We start from the raw sequence: 18,819 nt of genomic DNA, 5'->3' as shown, positions 1-18,819 counted from the left end.
ATGAAGCGCGCAGGAAAAGCCCCAGCAGCGTCACATTTCACAGCACCAAGGAGCAAGAGCAGCCCTCCCTGTGAAGTCCCTCTCAGCCCGCTCATGTGGCACCGTCTCTCACTCCCCCGGCAGCGAGGGGCAGGCAGGTTTCCAGCCGCAGTGCCCTGCCAAGAGACAGCAGCAGCCATCGTAAGGCACCGCAGGACAGCTGCTCCCTTTGCTAAAAGCTGTATCTGACACTTGAAAAGCACGAGGCCTGTCCTCCCCAAGAGACAACCCTTATGAAATTGAATAAGTAATTATTTGCTTAAGAAGATGGAGCTTCCCGGAGACTGATATAGATATTCCGGCCACTCAAAAAGATGTGGGGCTGTGGGAAGAGCACACGGAGCTGGGGGGGCCAGGAGGGTGCTAGGGGTGAGAGCAGGGTGGGAGGTGGAGCAGCACGGGTTGGGGGGTACGAGGGGGGAGCAGCGGTCCCGCACTGCCCTCTCGCGTCCCTCGGCCCAGTGGGAGCCCACCCCACGCACCGCAGGGACCCAGCCCCAGCCTCCTGCCTGTTCCCCGCTGTGCCGCCCCCTCCTCTCTCCCACCCCGATCTGGGAAGCAGGGGCATTGCGTGGGGGGTCAGAGACAGGGTCGGGGTTTGCAGTTTCCCATCTCTTGGTAAAAGAGTTCAGGCAGAAATTCCAGTGTGGGAGCACAGAAGAGGGGACAGAGGAGTCTAGTGACGGCTGCCAGACAACCCCTGCTGTCCCCACGCAGCAGGGATGTGAAGGAAGGAAACACAGAGGGATCAGACTCCTGCCAAGACTCCATAGAAACCTATTCTTCCCTTTCTCACACATGTTGAAACAACCCCGACCACCATTACTACGACCTCTGGGCAACAGGTCCAGCCCCAAGGTGGTCACAAGCAGACCCAAGGAAGGAGAGTGGCAGGAACCAGGAAAGGGAATCAGCCTGTGCTGCACCTGCCTCCCACCACTGCTTTTTCTGACCTCTTCTTGCACCAGTAACAAAGACCACATCCTCCCGAAACAGCCTGCTCAGAAGCTCCCCCTAACATAGAATCATAGAATTGTCAGGGTTGGAAGGGACCTTAAAGACCATCTAGTTCCAACCCCCCTACCCTGGCCAGGGACATCTCCCACTAGATCAGGTTGCTCAAAGCCCCGTCCAGCCTGGCCTTAAAAACTGCCAGGGGTGGGTCTTCCACCACCTCTCTGGGCAACCTGTTCCAGTGTCTCACCACCCTCTTGGTGAAGAACTTCTTCCTAACATCCAGTCTGAATCGACCCATCTCTAGTTTAGATCCATTCCCTCTAGTCCTGCCATTACCCAACATCCTAAGAAGTCCCTCCCCAGCTTTCTTGTAGGCCCCCTTAAGATACTTCTTCCTTCGGTTTAACTCACTGGGCACCCTGCTGTCCACACTTGCATTAGCAGAATGGACTGTGTGCAGTTACCGCATCCACCACCAAGCTCCCATCCCAGGTCCAGCACCTCCAGCTCGTCCCTTCACTACTCACAGGTTGTTTTTCCAACTTCTCCTTCTGCACTTTAAGACAGACATGGACAAATGGAGCCCAGAGGGGGACAGGGAGTTAGGGAGCAGGGGCACAGAGGATCAGTCCCTCTACCCGGTGGGCTACACACTCCCTAGGGGTCTCCATCCCTCTGTCCCATAGCAAGAGCACTGAAGTGGGAATATCCAGCACTCCCTTCTTTCACCCACGTGGCAGAAGCGTACATGGCAAAGGCTGAGGTTGGCACATCTCCATCCAACCAGGACCACGTGCCCTTTGGATGAATCCTCCTTCCCTCTCTGAGAAGGTGGACACCCAGGAGACAGGTCCCTGCAGGGCAAGGGGACCACTGGGGACAGACAGGCAGCAGGACCGGACTCAGCACAACAGCTCTGCGCCACAAGGGCACTGCCTGGCTCCTGGGGGTGCTGGGGGCCTGGAGCACCCCGAGGTCACAGCAAGGCAGTGGGGGACACAGCAAGCACACCCTGCATGTCCCCCCCAGGAGAGGTGGGGGCGGCTGCGCACAATCCCGGCATTGAGAAGCTGCTCGCCCTAGCCCATCTGCGGCTCCATGAGCCCGTGGCAGACAAAGCCAACGTTAGGCGATGGCGAGCCCTGCCAAGGCGGGGGAGACAAACCGGCCTTTGTATCTGCAAAGGCAAAGTTAGCTTTGGGGGAGAGACTAGACAGCTCAACGACCGGAGCCTGGGCTTTGGCTGCTTTTCACTTGGAGGTTTCTAAGCCACGTGCAGATGACAGAATTCTGCAACACTCCCTTTGTGTCTTGCCTGCCCCACACATGAGACCAGCTGGGGGTCCCACCCTTCCTTGTGGAAGGGCCTTCAGCACACAGCACTGGTGCACGAACACACGCTCCTAGCAACAAGAAGACTGAGCCAAGAGGGGCTGGACCCATCCCAGATTAAATCCATGTATTACCCGTGTTTCTATTTTGCCCCCAAGCTGAGGGTTCTAAAGTGTTTCTCCTCAGGGGTAAGCCAAGCGGGATCTGCGCTTCTGCCCTCGGACATGGCCCATCCTGTCCCTTCCCAGCGCTTGAACTTCACATCCGTACCAGACATGATTTCCATATGCAGAAAAACAAACCCCCGAGGACAACAGGTTTTCTCCCATTTCCTCCCATCCCCCGGCTCCGGGACGAGAGCAGCCCTCCTGCCTGCCTACCCTGCCTACCCTCCCTCGTGCCTGTGGCACGGACCAGGACGTGTGCTGTGTTTATTCCTGCGCCTGTGCAATCCCTCTCAAGTCATCTCAGCACACATCCTAAAAGTGGGAAGCATTTAGCGGCGGCCTCTCAGCTTCTGCGCAGCCAGGGCAGCCCAGCCCAGTACACGCTTCCCAGGGGGACCTCCCTGAAAAGGCAAATCCTCCCCGTAACTTTATGGGAAAAACAAGACCAGATATAAAGGGAATCAGAAAGAAATATTTGTTTTCTTTACGCAGCACTCACTCTGGAAAGCTGACATAACGGACTGAGATTAAATATACGTATTTTACCACTGCTGCAGGAAAACCGCCAGGTTTGACAGTACATACCGGGTTTTCCCTACTGGTACAAACCCTGTCATTCACACCCTCCTTAGTCACGGCTAGTTCACGTTGCATTACCCCAATTAAAACACAAAATGCTTGTCCAGCACTCCCCACAGCTCCCACCACTACAGGCGAGGGCTGCGCCCAGCTGTGGAACCACTAGGTGTTTGTCAGGCTGTGTGACAACAGGGAAACACGGGGAAAGGCTGCGGCCCTCAGTCGTGGCATCTACTGCTCACCCACGCTGTGAGGCACAGCCTCTCCCCACAGGCAGAGGTTTGCTCTGCAAAATATGAAAGCGGAACAAAGGCGCCATGCACGCCGAATAGAGAGCCAGGCATCGGCTCGGCTTCCCCAAACACCAGCGCGTCTCTTCCCTTACCAGCCATCAGCGAGCGAAAGACAGGGAGCGTGGTGCAGCCCCCAACTCACCCTTTGACAAGCTCCATCCCGCCCCTCGCCTCAGGGTCCACAGCAGCTCCTTCTGGGCTCCCAGCGGCCGAGAGATCGTGCGCCACGATGCAGACCTCCAGGCTCCACCATCTCTAGCTACCCTGCGCCACTGGAAGAGGGAGAGAGAGATGGAGACCCTGCCTGTTAGTGAGACGGACGGGACGCAGCCCAGCGCGTCGCCAGCACGTAACGCAGAGGTGAGTGAGGCCGTGAGAGAACCACGTGCCCAGAGGAGATGCGCTTCCCACCCAAACAGGGCCAAGAGCCACAGAGACATCTGGTCCAGCACAATCCCATCCAGTGGCTTCAGCTCATCCCATCCCTCGGGCCTGAGCAATGAGCTCGGTTTAAGGGATCTCATCAGCCCTGAGCCTGGGCATGCTGGTGTAGGAGCGCGCCCACAGTGAGGATGCAAACCTTCCTTCGTTCGCTCGGTACCTCTGACATTAAACCGGGATGCGCTGTTCTCTTTCTAGATGATTATCAGTCACTGGATTGATAAAGGATTACATTAGCTAATGGATTACATTAATTTCTTATTTGGCAGTAAAAAGTAGATGTGTGAGCAAGAACTATGGGCTTTTACTTTCATATACCCTTCCTCCCCTCTCTTTGGAACTAGCAGCCAAAATGTGTTAGTGCTTCCTCCCGACCTCAGTAAACATGCGTGGCTTGGCAAGAACGCTCAGTGCATTTACTCGCTGCCATGCGGACATCCATTTGTTATTACGTGGATGCATTCTCATTAGCCCACGACTTGGTGTGGTAAGAGAGATGAGATGCCCCGTTCAGAAGCTAAGGCGGAAGTATGAATTACCGGGGAAAAAGAAACCCTCCGCCAGGAGTGGGGAACTGTGTGAATCAGTCATCCTACGGTGGCAGCGGGGGGCAAGATCCAGGGAGGACAGGGAAGTGCAAAAAGCTATCAGGAGAGAAAGCTTTAGCAGAAAGTCTTCCTCCATTAGGGCTAATAGCAGAAAGACTCCCCCACTGAAAAGAGGCATCTCAGTGCTTTTTCTACCGTATCACAACATCGCTCTGTTTTCATCTCTTTCAGCTCCGAGCGCCTTTGCTTTTAGCCTCCAAACCCTAACGTGCATATCACTAAACTGCCTGTTGCAGATTTGCCCTGTGATAGACCGAAAAAGGTGGCTGCTGGTCTCCAGCATGGCTGAAATTCACACAGATATCTGCCTGGATTCAGTCTCCGCTGCGTCACTGCTGCCTGCTTCAGCATGCGCATTCAAGGCAAATTTGTCGGGGGAAAACACACAACAAAGAACGTTATTTGCAAATCTTTATTTTGCTTCACTAGAAATGGACACCGATGCAAAAGAAATATTTGAACCTTATCCTCAGTCACACCTGCTAATATCAGGAAACCTGCTCTCCCCGAGCCAGGACTGCACCTCGGAATCTGTATTGATACCTATGGCCAAGGGAACTGCTTTCCCTTGCTCCTCTTCCAGCTGCGGCTGCTAAAGCAGCAGAAAGCACCTGGCCAAAAATTATTTACCCTCAGAAAATCCAGGACAATTGTCAGGTGGAGGCCTGGAACCCCCAGTTTCAGCTAGAAATATTTTTCTGCTTGTAAATTGGAGACTGCAACCCCAGCCAAGCAGCTGAGGCTGTAATCACTGTGTCTGACACAGAGAAAGATGCCAGGGAAATTTTATTTATGACACAGCTAATGGGGTTTGCCCTTAAGCACTGGACAAATCTTCCAGCTCATTACCCAACGTTAAGGATCACTTGGACAAATTAGGTATTAGAAAGTCAAGCCTGCAGAGCAGCTCTTTGATTTACCTTAAAACAACCTGCACATGCCCCTCCCGGTCACCCTCCCAACACAGCAGCACTGTGATTAACCCCCAGAATGCAGGAGGGTTAGGCATTTAATTACAGAACTGGTTTTCCCCCTCGCTTTCTAAATGCCTTTCAGCCAAGGGATGCTCTTCCCGGTTTGCCTGCAAAGCTAAAGCAAAGCTGGGGCACCCTTAGGCTTATGAGGTACAGGGGAAGCTGTACTTTTTGACAAAGAAGAAAAGTCTGGAAGAAAACTTCTGCATGCTCACGTCAAGCGGATTGCAAAGCAAATCTAAAAGAGAAAACATAGGCTAAAAGAGTGCAGCAATGGGACTACACATGTAATTCCCAGCGCTATTAAGGGCATCCCGACCAGGACCAAAGATAAGATTGTTCACCGCTTCCCTCCCAGCTGCTCTTACAGCCAGGGAGGGAGATTTGTTGTAGGCAGAGCCAATGCTGAAGGGAACTGGGCACCCGGTGATAGTCCCTTCCCTTGCCAGGCTCCTCCAGGCAGCACTTTGCCCAGCCACCAGCTCAGCACAGAGAGGAAGGCTTCCCATCACCTTGCCTCTTCTGCCCCACGCACCAGGGGACACATGGGACCTGGGCTGCTGAGCCCCATTCCATCGCCTTCCCACCTTAGGCCACGAATGAGGAGCAAAAGGCGAGGAAGAGCTGATGCAGCTGAAGATGTTCCTTAAATGGTGGCAGCCAAAGGAACCAGCTTCATCTAGCATTTCAGAAACAAAGATCATAGTATGGCTGAGGGTCGCAGGGACCTCTGGATATCACCCAGTCCAAGCCCCTGCTCAAGCAGGTCCAGCTACAGCAGGCTGCCCAGGCCAGTGTCTACTCGAGTTTTGAGTCTCTCCAAGGCTGGAAATTCCACAACCTCTCTGGGCAGCCTACTCCAGGCAAAGAGCAATTTTCGTGTTTAAGTGCAATTCCCTGTGTTTCAGTTTGTGCCCATTACCCATGTCCTGTCACTGGCACCCTGAGAAGAGACAGTGCAAGGGCAAACCCCTTCTTGCTGCCGCACATGTGGTAACACAGCCGTATGGGGCTCACTGCTACGGGACGAGGAGCTGACGCCGTTGTCTACCCACCAGGCTTCTGCGGGCACTGAGCACTTCAAAACCCCTGTGTAGCTGTGGACAGGAACTGTAGTGCCCAGGGGCTGGAAGGAGAGGTTCCCGGCCCTCCTCCCCAGTCCATGCAAAGCCAGGTTTTACTGCAGCAACACATCTTCGCCGCTGCTGACAGAACAATGCAAATAAAATTCTTACTGAATAGAAAGTAAATACTCTTCTGCCCTTTACGGCCAGACCCAGAAGGAGCTTGTGGTGGGACCCTGCTTCTCATTTTGCTAAGACCGTCTTTTTCAGCACCTCCAGGTGCAGGTTTGCTCTCAGGAACTCATTCAGGTGCAGCCTGGTGAGCAGCCACAGTGTCCAGGGCCAACAGATAACCCTCCTCTTCCTCCACGGGCTGGAGAAGGGTGCGTCCAGGGAGCTATGAGCCCTCATGCTTCGGACTCCTGAGAGCCACCAGCTTTTCCCCTCCGCAGAGAGGGTGCTTGAGCATGAACAGACCTTGGAAAAGGCTCCCTTTTGCTGCCAGGGCACTGCCGCTGCAGAAAGGAGACAGGTGGCAGTGAGACTCCAGTACGACAAAACCCGGGTTTCCCAATGCTGACACAGGACCCAGGGAATCATTCGATCGGCCAAGGCAAAACACTCCAGACATGCAGAGGACCAAAAGGATGCTTGTTGCGGGTTTGGTCCCGTGGTCTTGCACCAGCTGCTTCCCAGAATGTGATTTATTTCATGCACCAGAACGCTAGCACTGACGGCCAGAGATGCAAACCCACCTAGCAGCCCACACAGGACCCCCTACAGAAACAGTCACACTTGTCTTCTCTCAAAAGAGAGTTCAGCTCATACAGTTTCGAGTCATTACATTTTTAGACAAATCTCATGCACTATTTTCAGTGTGAGGATCATTGGCCTGGCAACCACTGATTTTCACATTAATGATTTTGACTTCTTTGCATAAAATGGTCGCAGCCAAGAAGAGCGCGGAAGTAAACAGCTTCAGAAGGTTCCTTCACAGAAAAGGAAAGAAAATCCCCTTTTGCCAAGAACAAATACAGGCCATTCAGGAATTCCTGGGAGCTTGGGTAAGTTTTGGTCGGCTGCTCTTGCTTTTAATTCATAGTCACTGAAAGAGTTTTGTGCCCTTAACTATTGAGTTTGCCACCAAATGAGCACCTTAATGAGAAGGAAGCAAGAGTTACGCACTCACTGCTTGGCTATTTGCACTCCAATGCACAAAGAGGAGGAGGAAGCAGCCATGCCAACCTCTGAGCCAGCCTGGCAGGAGCTGGCACTGGGCAGGGCTTCCCATCCCCGCCAGTACGCCAGCCAGGCTCTCCCCACTGCCCACCTCAGCCACCCCTTTGCTGGTGCAAGCACATGGATGGCACACAAGGAGGGAAAGCTTCACACCACACCTGGCAGGAGGGGAAAGCCCGTCCCCCACGCAGAGCCAGGGGAGCAGCCCCGTGGCCCTGGGCAGGGACAGCACTGATGGCCCACGCACTGTACAGCCCTGCAGTCCTCAAAGGGGCTGCCAAAGCTGCCACATCCCCTCACCCCTTCCAATAGCAGGCAGCTGGGAAGGAGAAACTTTCAGGTGAGCACCTCACACGGGCTAAGAGCAATGCCATAAACTCTTACCATAGCCACAGGCCAGCTCATGGTGGGGACCTGGCAGATGGTGCCAGTTATAGCCCCAGCTCAGAGAGGGAGCAGAGATGCGCTTGTCCATCGGGAGGGACACAGACCGTACAACACAACGTCCCCCTCAATACCCACACCAGAAAGGCAAGACATCAGCCAGACAGCGACACATGTGCACCCTTTAAAGCGCTTTTGCCCCTTAGGCTGGGCTTTGCTCCCCAGCGAAAGATCAAAGGCTGCTTTGGTTTAAGAAAGCTATTGGTCCGCTATGGGTTATCCTCCCTCAGGAGGGGAGCGGGCAGCACCAGACCCCACAGGACCTGCTGTGCCAGCACAGAGGATCCCCAGCCAGAGTCCAAGGAAAGGAATTAACCCCACATCCCTCGGAGGCAAAGGCATTTGGGAAAGCCAATAGCCGGGGTCTGCAGCAGGCAAAGGCTGCCTGTCACCCCCCAGCCCTGCCACAGCAGGGAGGACGCAGTCCCACTCTTCTCCAGCCTCCCTGACACGCTGTTGCCCAGCAGGAGCTGGGATTGCCGCAAAGTCTGTGAAAAACACTCACTCTATTAGGATTGGCAAGCGCTTAGGAACAAGCTACTCCCTTCCCTGCCAGCTCTCTGGGATGGGAGGAAACTCATTAAAAGCAAGATACAGTCACTCCCCAGGCGGTGCAGGGAAGGAGCCTGGGCCATCCCGGGCAGCGGGTTTGGAGGGGGAGCTGCACTGCCAGCCGCACCCCAGGCAGATGTGGGGAGGCTGGGCTGCATCACCACCTCCACAAAATAGCCGCGGCTCTTCCATTTCATTCCTGACTGCCCCATCTGCCTCCCCCCTGCGTAGGCAGACAGCCCTCCACTTTCGACCGCTGGCTCCAGACCTCAGCCGGAGGTCGGCACGGAGACCGGACCATGAAGAGCAGGGACCGTGCCACGCTACGACAGTCACAGACTGAATGAAAGAGCCTTTGCATGCTGTTATGTTAACAAACGTGAATTCTCTCTGTCCACTTCCTAGCCATGGCGCTGGCAACAGCCCTGTCCCCAGCACCACGGCAGGACACAGCCCATGCACTCGGTCATGGCTGCCACAAGAGGCATCTGCCCATCGATACGGCATCTGGCACCGGAGACCCCACAGCCTGGGGTTTACTTCAAATCAGGTTCCTTTGCCACAGGAACAGAAGAGACACTGCAGACATGGAGAAAACTGCAGCCTCCAAGGAGAGCAAGCACCATAACTCACACAGCCCCGAACACGGCACCCAGGAAGCCACGTGTGCCAGGGCTCACCGATGGAGCACGTGGTCCTGACAGAGCCGGCTGGACCATCTGCCCGACAGGCACAAACCTGGGTCCAACTACATCCCCATTTGCTGACATGACCAGAAGAACATGCCTTGGGTTTCAGTTTGGCCCCTTACGGCATCTCTTTTTGATGAAAGGAGAAAAGGGGCACCTCGGCGGCAGCAGTGATTTCTGGCCAGAGCGGGCACAAACGATCCACACGCGAATGCCCATCACCACAACACATAGCAGTGCCCTGTGGCTCACCGGGGACACCCCGACACCCCAAGGGGCACAGAGCAAAGGAGCAAAAGAAACAGGGCTACGTACTCATTCCGCACCAGGGGACCCACAGGTCACTGAGACAGGCTGCGGCAGAGCCGGGAAGCACGAGCTTCGTCCAAGTCGGTCCCACAGAGGAAGAACGGCCAGATGGACGGATCCGCGAACCACCTCAGGCCCCCGTTCTCATCACCACCAGCACCACATCAACGATGATTTAATTCCCTGATCCAAGAAAACCAAAAAAATCGGGAAGCTCACTCCCACCCAAGGCAAAGGGCTGCTACCAGAAGCAGCCTGGTGCAGCTGCGCTCCCCCGGCGCACAGAGCCCAGCTCCGCGCAAGACTCCAGCATGTCAGCGAGCAAATCCTCTTTGCCTATGGGCAAGGGAACTTGGAGGGGGGAGAAAAAAAAAAAAAAAATGCATCAAGAAACTCTTTGTCTACAAACATCCCAGGCGGGCGCACGTGCAGCATGCGCTTCCTGACGAGGGCGGAGGGGGAGCCTGAACTTCAGAGACACCATTTCCGCCTGCAGATTGATCTGCTCGCTTATTGTCTTCTAAAAATAAATGTAAACACTGAAGAAGAGCTCTTTGTTTTTATTCCTGCTGTGTCAGAGAGATTTCTCTAGTAGGAACAAGTTGCGGGACCTCTTCCCAAACCTCTGGGAGCTTCCCCTGAGACCAGAGCAGCCCCCAAGAAGCTGTGGGTGTCCTGGGGACTGGCAGGCGAGGAGGGCGGTCCCCTCTTCCCTCCACCCTGCTCACGGTGGCCATGGTGAGGATTACCTGCCGTGGGTTCCCACCTCTGCTGGGCAAATGTCCCTTCCCCTCTGCTGCAGGTCAGGGAAGAGGGACATTGCCCAAAGGCCAGGAAACCTCCCTCTAAGCCACATCACCCGCCCTTAACGAAGCCACCAAAGCATGAGGAAAGCCGGGGCAGTGGCCTTTTAAACACATGAAATACACGTTAAAGAGTAAGATTAAGCTATGCATATGTATATCTTTCACTTTTTTTGCTTCCAAATCCTGGTTCCTGACAAGCCCAGTGGCAGGCAGCATTAGCTGGCTGAGGAGGCCAAGCCTGAGCCCAAACGGCCAACATGAGTGACTAAAAGCAAGCACGAACTTCCTCACCAGGCAGCTGCCATAATCTTAGCGTCTCACTGCTTTCCCAGTTGTTTGTTCAGGCTCTTCCTTTACTCTGGAGCTGCTGTACAAAACTGCAGGGTAATGACACACAAACACAATTATCTTTTTTTTTTGACCTACGCTAGGAGTAAATCCAGCATTAAGAGCCCAAAGCTTCAGGTGTCCGCCCTCATTTTATGAAGTTGCTTATCTAAGCAAAACCTTGCAGGGACCGGCCTCGGTACCCAGAGCAAAGCTCTTCCCCCACACCCTCAGTAACAGTGTTTCTGCCAGCTCCAAAACCCAGACTTTTTTAAAATTAAAAAAAAAAAAAAAAAAAAGGAAGAGAGACATTTGTTTTCCCCATTTGAGTGCTCTAACCCACTTCCCACGGAAAGTGCCATGGGACTTTTCATCAGGCTGCTTAAGGACACCTAGGGACACCTCGCAAGGAGCGGCCAGGCTCCTGGGGGACAAGAGTTATCCAGCCCAAAGGCCAGGGGCAGCTTGGGGGGACAGGAGGAGACACAAGTGGAGCCACGGCTGCCACCTCCTTCGGCAACCGAGATCTCCCCAGCTCCGTGCTCTGTTGCATGCTGGGCCGCAGGGGCCCCTGCCCTCCAACTTGCCTGGGGGCAAGTGCATTAAAAGATAATTGGCTTGACAGACCCCCAGCTCCGTTACAGCAGGTCCGAGGAAAAAAAAAAAGAAAAAAAAAGGGCAAAGGAAAAGGGCTTGTCACTGCAAACATCCTCCCCAGGGCCCGATTACCCCCCAGAGTAACTAAATGCAAGAAGCAGGCCTAGACAAGTAAATCAACATGACCCTGTGCAATAAGCTGCCCTGCGAACGCACGCTGCTGAAAGTGCCATTAACTCCCAAACCATTTGCTTCCTGGCTGCCAAGTTACTCACAATGTGCTTGCTTGGGGTTTTTTCCCCTCCCGAGCACTGACAGTGACCTGAGACGGGACGCAGCCTGACCTGGGCACTGCCCAACGCTCCCGGGGCTCAGCGCGGCTGGGGAAGGGGACTCTCCCCTCTCCAAACACAGCTCAGCCCCCAAAAGCCCAGCAGGACTCTACAACTGGTAACAGACGTACCAGCTAATGAGGACTGGAGTACGGAAAAAAAGAAATAATCATTAAACAACGTTGTGTGCATGGACACATGCATTCATGTGTCAGGCGGTGACTTTGGGGGCTCCACAGGGAGGGAGCTACTGTCCCCACCCAGCCCCCGCAGCTCTCCCTGCCCGGGGCTGCAGACGGGCTCTCCATGACCATCCCCGCTGCTTCAGACAACAGGCTGTGTCATGGAGGGAGGACTCAGCAGTCTGCAACCTTCCCCCAGGCTCTTTCAGCATTTTTCTACCCTAACAGCTGGGTCTGGCGAAGGATGGCTCGTTTTCCCCAGCCATCCACCACCCCCCTCTCTCAGCAGCTCTCAGAGGCTGCACATGAGCTGTGGCGACCTGTCATCATTTCACACTGCACAAAAAACCCCACAGTCGGATCCATGAAGCAGCTCTACACATAACCAAAAAGAGTGAGAAAACAGCTTTGCTGCTCAGTAGTTCACCTATGAGTCAAAAAGCCAAGCCATCCCAATAAAATTTGCAGACATTGCAGGGCTGTTCGACTAACGAGCACCCAGCATCCTCCCCTGCAGTAGGGAGAGCCCCGGGACCCCGCCAGGGTGAAATCCAGGCAAGGCAAAAGCCTGTGTGCCCAGAGAGCCGGCTTGTACCTCTGCTCCTCCATGGCATACGAGCCCGCGCAGTCCCGGCACAGAAATCCCCGAGCCTGGGAAGTGACACCGGGTGCAGGGCTGGGGCCAAACCAAACAGCAGCCGGGGCACAGGGGGACTGTCACAGGGAGGTGACCCAGCCATGCCCGTGCTGCTGGGAGTGCTGCCAGCCTGGACGGGACACGCTGGCAGCCAGGGCCAGGCTGAGCTGGCGGGAACGGAGATGGTGTTAACCGGGAGCTTTAAAGCTGTTGTTAAAGAAAACCCACAATTTTTAACATCACAGTTAAAAAACGACCAGCAGTGGTGTGAAAGAACAACACTGTCCTTACAGGAGGACCCATTTATTATGGCTATAAACTTTTACGATGTTCTTATCTCGCAGCTGTACCAGGATAAGCTGCATGCATTGTTAAGTCGGGCGATTACAGTTTTACATGCGTACGGATTGATTTACTCAAGGCATATCCCTTGGGAATGCAGGGGACGCTTGTCAGCGCCCGTCTCTGTCCGACTCGCAGCCCGGAGCCAATGGAGGCACAGAGGGACGCTTCACACCTGAAGCACTCTGGTGTGAGCGACTCCACTAAGAGCCATGGAAAAGCTTTGGCTTTCCTCCAGTCGTCGTCTTAATTTATTTCAGCGAGCTTCCTGATGTTGGCACGAGAGGCAAAATCAACAGCGTAAACTTGCCAAAGCTCTCAGCAGCGCCGGGGCTCGCAGCAGCTGCCAGAAGCCGTGGGCTGGTGGGGGAGCGCCCCGGGGCAGGGCCGGGTGCTGGCAGTGCCACCAGCCCGATGTCCTCCAGCGCTGACGCTGGTGCCTTCCCCCTGGAAAGGGACAACCTCCAACCCCCACCTCAGGCACGGGCAGGCGCTGCTCCGCGTTGGGGTGCACACACAGCTGGAGCGGGACACTCAACAAGGCCATGTTCCCCTCAGCTGCCCTCCCATCCCTCTCATCCTCACCCAGCTCCCCAGGATGAGCCACGAGCAAGAACCCCTAGCGCTCCCATGGGACATCCATCGCCCCGCGGCAGACGCCCCCTCCAAGAGCACTGGCGGACTGGGAAGGGGAGCAGAGGGGCTGTGTCACAAACCACCGCACACCCACCCATCACTGCCAGGACACACTCGGCGTTCCCTGGAAAACCCAGAGGAGGGCAAAACCCAGCCTTCACCCCTGCTGCCCAACACATCAGGCTATGTGCAGGCAGTGTCATAGCACCCAGGATGGGTAATTAGTAAGATACCTGTCCCAGTTAATTACTACCTGGCCAGCAATCCACATTTCTGTACAGGGACAACTTGTTTCAAAATTCAGGGAAGGAGGCAAAAGTGGTACAAGCACTTTCATACTGTCTGACTCACAAGCAGCCCACCCAGCAGACCCAGCTCACCCCCAGCCCCGCTCCGCACACGCAGGACAGGGCAGGTCTCCCGTCCCGGGGGAAGCAGGGCACAGAGGGGTGACACCATCTGCCCAGCCAAGCAGGGCCACGCTCCCTCTCCCAGGTGCCCTACCCGTTAAGGCTCCCCAGCTCCAGCCATACTGCGGACGGGCTGGACCACAGAGAAGCAGGACAGCTTTGCTGGTTTTGAGCCCTAGTACTTCCAGCCGTTCTTTGTCTGCCACCAACAGCTCATTTCTGCCAGCACAGGGCCTTTTCTAAAGCACGTTCACCTGCTTCTCTGCTCTTTCAAGTCCACACCAACATGTTGCAGCATGGAGCTGCACAAGTGCTCATGCTGGGCAGTGAGGCTGATGCCCAGCTCAGCAGGCAGGACACGCTGCCCGACAATGTGCCAGCAGCGGGGCAGACAGCCCCAGGGGCAGAGACCTCCCAGGGGGTGGAGGAAGAGCCCAGAAAGCCCTGCATGGAGAGGGCAGGGCTGGCTTCGACCTCCCCAGTTCTGCCAAACCTAACAGCACACCCCTGCTAGAAGAGAAGGTTTCAGCTTGCAGACCAAAGACCCTTCAAATAGGAAAGCTATTTCTTAGGGACGTAATGCAAGGCACACCACCACAGCTCCATACACATTACACAACAACCCACCTATCCAAGAAGTTCCTCTTGGATTTCGCACCTCCACTGAAGCACACCTAGAAAGCCAACAGTCAAAAGAAGCTGAAAATCTTTTTCGCATCATCATCAAAGGGAGGAAAAGGAGATAAAGAATCCAAGATAAGATCAAGTGCGTGTTCTATGAGGCTCAAACCAGCCTCAAAATTAAGTCCTGAGGTAAGAAAAGCAAATAAATTATTTTACCTCTCTGAAAAGCTTTACCTTTACTCATGACAAGAGCATTTGTGTTCAGGACCGGGTGTGATCCAGAGAAATGCTCTTTAATGCAGTTAGTGTGTCACCAAGAGAGGGAAAGAGGGAAAGAGGGAAAAAAAGAAAAAAAGAAAAAAAAAAAAAAAGAGGCAAGCTCACTGCAAATCTTTCCTCCACAGCGTCATGTTTCTGCGTGGATGCTCGTAGTTGAAGGTGAGGCGTTTCTCCAGGACAGAGAGCGGGTCCACGCGTGCTTTTCTTTCCAAGAGCTACAGTCCCTGGGATGCTGCTGAACGCGGGCTCCTTGGCGGGGCAGCCTGCCAGTACCCAAGCCCACAGGCCGCAGGCCAGGGGGTGTCACCATCACCGCTTAGTGAAGAGGCTTTTAAGCAAGTTGTATCATAAATGCAGCCAGGAATGTCTCAGCCTGGAGGGTAAATGCTGTCCGGTGACCTTACTGAGTCACCCTCTGCTGACTCATTCACTGGCAACTCGGGCAGCGTTGGCCGAGTCGTAGGCAAGGAGACGTCATGGTGACATGGACTCATGGTGACTCTCCCCTAACACAGGAGGCTCGCAATATCTCCAGGGCAGAAAGGGCTTTTTGCTTGTGACAGCCATCACCCCCTCTGCTCTTCTGCACCCTCTCCCTCCCCCTCACACCACGCATACGCCGCTGGGGGCCATCATCACACGGGACGACGACTCCATCTGCTCGTGTGTCAAGAGGGCTCCCAGCAGAAGCAGGTGAAGCCATGTCACCATTCAACACACCAAGGAATCAAGTGAGAGGAGTGAACCCAGAGCCCAGACAGCAGCCAGACCCCGGGCACCACCCTCTGACCAGGCTGCGTGGTGGCCCCGGCTCCGGCCGCCACACAAACCCTGTCTACAGCCACTTGCAGGGCACATACTAGAACCTGCACTGGGCTCTCCCTGGCAGAAAGTCAGCCTGCTGCAATCACTGCCTCATCCGCGGGGAGAGAAGAGGGACGTACGCTATCCCACCCCCACACACACAACCCTTGCAAACACAAAGACCTCTTCACAGGAACGGGTTGGTGTCAGTGCTTGCTTTGGGAGCGACACAGAGGGTCAGAGCTCTAATATTAGAGCAAAGGAGATGGCGGGGAAGTCGGGAGGGAACCAGAAGAGAATCACATAAATAGCAGCATTGTCCTTCCTCCGTTTCACAGAGCATCAGATGTCAAATATGATCTTTCACTCAAGAGCCGAAGCCTCTAATTGATTCCCATCTGACAGTTTCTTATCCAGCAGTTGTTATCCGTCCAAACAAGCTGAGTAAATATGCTTTGCTCTACCATTAAAGTTGGCAACGAATCATTGCTTTGCAACAAACCAGTGTAAACAGCATCATTCCTCCTGGGCCAGAAAACCTCCTCCCATTCCCCTGACCTCCTCCCTCTGCTGCACTTTGATGCTCCGCCAACCCTGGTCCTGGCATGGGGTAGACATCCAGGTGGTGGGGACCACCAGCAGCCCCCTGCGCACCCCCTTGGCTTTGGGAAGAGGAGTCACACTCCCTGGAGGCTTTGGGCTCTCAAAGCATCTTTGCACACCTCGAGTGAAATCCGCTGCAGCCCAGTACATTCATTTAACAAGCGGAGAGATCCAGTCTACAGGCTGCAACCAAAAGTCCTCACACAAGGCAAAACCTAGCCAGAGTAGAGAAAGTTTAGCCTGGCAGTGCCCAGACACATCTTACGGTTGGGCAGAGTTCAAGCAAGACTGTGCAAGTTCCTGCTCCGGTCACGTTTGTCCTGCCCTTTGGGGTGTCCCCTGGCAGACCTCAGCACCCCTTGCAGACCACGCCTGGCTTTTCTGCTCTTCTGCCTCAACCTTCTCCAAAGAGGCTTGTTTAGGGAGAGCACAGGAGTCTGGGCACCCCATGGTCCATTCCCTTGGATTCTCCCAGCATCCACAACTATGGGATGAGGCATGTCAGTGGGTATACCCCAGCCAAGTCCTTTTTGGATCCATCTATAGACCTGCTGGTGAGGAATCTGCCCAGTGCCTTTCAGACGAGCCATCTGCCTCCACACCCTACAAGATCACCAAGCTCCAGGCGTTTGCTACCTGCTTGGGGAAGCGGTGCCTTCTTTCATCTTCTTTCAATTTCCTACCCACTGGTTTCACTGCCGTCTTCTAGGCTTAGTATTGAGAGATGTGGTGAGCTGCACCTCCATCTGACCCACCGCCTTCATGATTCTGTAAGCCTAGATGAGGTCACTGCTCATTTCTGTTTTCAGATTGCTAATGAAGCCCCCAAACCAATCCTGGGGTAGCCCCACCACTGACTTCTCCTTCCTTAACAGTGCAAAGGTGACCATGCAGCCCACCCTTTGCCTTCCATCACGCGATGCCCTTTCCAATACCTAAAAGACCTTCTTCCAGTGCCTGAGCGCCATCAATACGAAACAGTGCTCCCGCAGGGGCACCAAGCCCAAGGGACCAATGGTGCTGCTCTCCCAAGAGCACTGCACCACCAGCAGGTGGGCGCATCTCTCCACCTGGCCTGCACCCGTACACAGCATCACCATCAGCACACACCAGACTCGATGGGAGAGCCGGCCGCTGGAGCTCGAGGGAGCGATGCATGCGCGTGCACCTCGTCTGTCCGGCCGCTGGCTGGATCAGGCTCAGAGGCTCTCAATTCTTCTGCGCAAAAGAGCACAGCGTCCTTTGGTGCAAAACTCCCAGCTCATGCTTCTGCTCCCGTGACCGACAGCTCAAACGCAGCTTGGGCAAACAGCCATCCCGCATCCTAATGCGCGATCCGCGCGGCAAACAAAAACAAACACTTCTGCCCCAGATTGGGATGGAGTATCACTGCGGCAGTGGCTTCACCAGAAGGCTTTGCTTAAACACTCTCTGATCCCAGTGTAAGCTACGTCTTTGCTTCTCGACGTTTGCAAAACCCCAAAGCACTCGGCTTGGAAGAAATCCAAAGCAACAAGCAGGAAAAAAAAAAAAAAACACCAAAAAAATTGGCATTTTTCAGAGACGATTGTTGAGAGCTAGTGAGACCGCACGCTTTTACGAAAGTCCCACTCAAAGCATATAGCCTTTTAAATGCAGATGAAAGCAACTGCCGAAATGGCAGCCTTGTATCGATTTCAGTGCAATGACCAGCACCTACCACTGAGGAGGAGGGAGAAGTAGTGGGTGAGGACAGAAATATAGTAGAGATGTTTGCTACGAGGACCAAAGGTCCTAGCTTAGCACATGCCCGTTGAGGAACGTGTCTGAAAACATACTAAGGAAGCACAAGTATAAACTTCTACCTGAACCCCATTTTAGGAAATTCCATACATGATGACTTTAATGCTGACATTTGACGTTTTCCTAATCAGAGCTAAAATCACACGTTCCTCGCACGGCCCCAGAGGCCACGGAAGCAGCACGGAGGAGCCCCAGCATGAGCCCAATGGGTAGGGATGGCTCTAACCAAAGAGGATGAACAGGGTGCCCACAGAGGATCTGTTTTCTTCCCAAATCCACTGGCAGATGCTGACACAACCCTGCCCAGGGCACCCCCAGATGGTGCCGGACCCATAACCTCAGCAAAGCCTCATGAGGCAGGGCCACCAGAGCCACCCTGCAGGGATGACACCCAGTCCCCGGCTTTGGAGGACCACAGTGCTTCGTCACTTGGAAACGTTGTCATTGTCTCAAGGGAAATAGAGGAATAATATAATTACATATTTCTGGTATCTCTGTTTACAGCCATATTTCCAAATCCTCCCAGAAAACATTTCTTGGGAACATTTCTGTAAGCATAGCTGTGCTGGAAGACCTTGTTACACTTGGTCTCTGACTTGGAGGTTACGGCAAATCCGTCTCACATCACTTAGGGTGAAGTGGGAACAAGTGAGAGCCCAGGGCTCAGCCAAGAGGTCAAAGAGGCAGCTCAAACAGAAGAAAGAGGGAAGGGGAAGTGGGAACATCCTCAGACACACATTCAGCTGATCACAGACTACTGGCTTTTGCTGC

The 18,819-nt window shown here is 54.3% G+C and overlaps 1 protein-coding gene across 3 annotated transcripts in view; it reads right to left on the bottom strand.

Annotated features, from left to right (window-relative positions):
• LOC134519808 (ankyrin repeat and fibronectin type-III domain-containing protein 1-like) overlaps window positions 1-18,819 on the bottom strand; it is a 262,952-nt gene that overhangs the window by 226,496 nt on the left and 17,637 nt on the right. The window contains exon 1 of one of the 3 annotated variants that reach the window (XM_063344460.1): window positions 3,510-3,639. The exons of the other annotated variants lie outside the window; for them this stretch is intronic. Coding sequence (XP_063200530.1) covers window positions 3,510-3,526 — 17 coding nt within the window. The 5' untranslated portion in view covers window positions 3,527-3,639. Of the gene's footprint in view, window positions 1-3,509; window positions 3,640-18,819 lie in introns of those variants that run through there. 3 annotated transcript variants of the gene reach the window in all.

The sequence above is a fragment of the Chroicocephalus ridibundus genome, chromosome 8, assembly GCF_963924245.1.
Source record: "Chroicocephalus ridibundus chromosome 8, bChrRid1.1, whole genome shotgun sequence".
Classification (NCBI taxonomy): Eukaryota; Metazoa; Chordata; class Aves; order Charadriiformes; family Laridae; genus Chroicocephalus; species Chroicocephalus ridibundus.
This window is presented reverse-complemented; position numbering and strand designations above follow the sequence as displayed.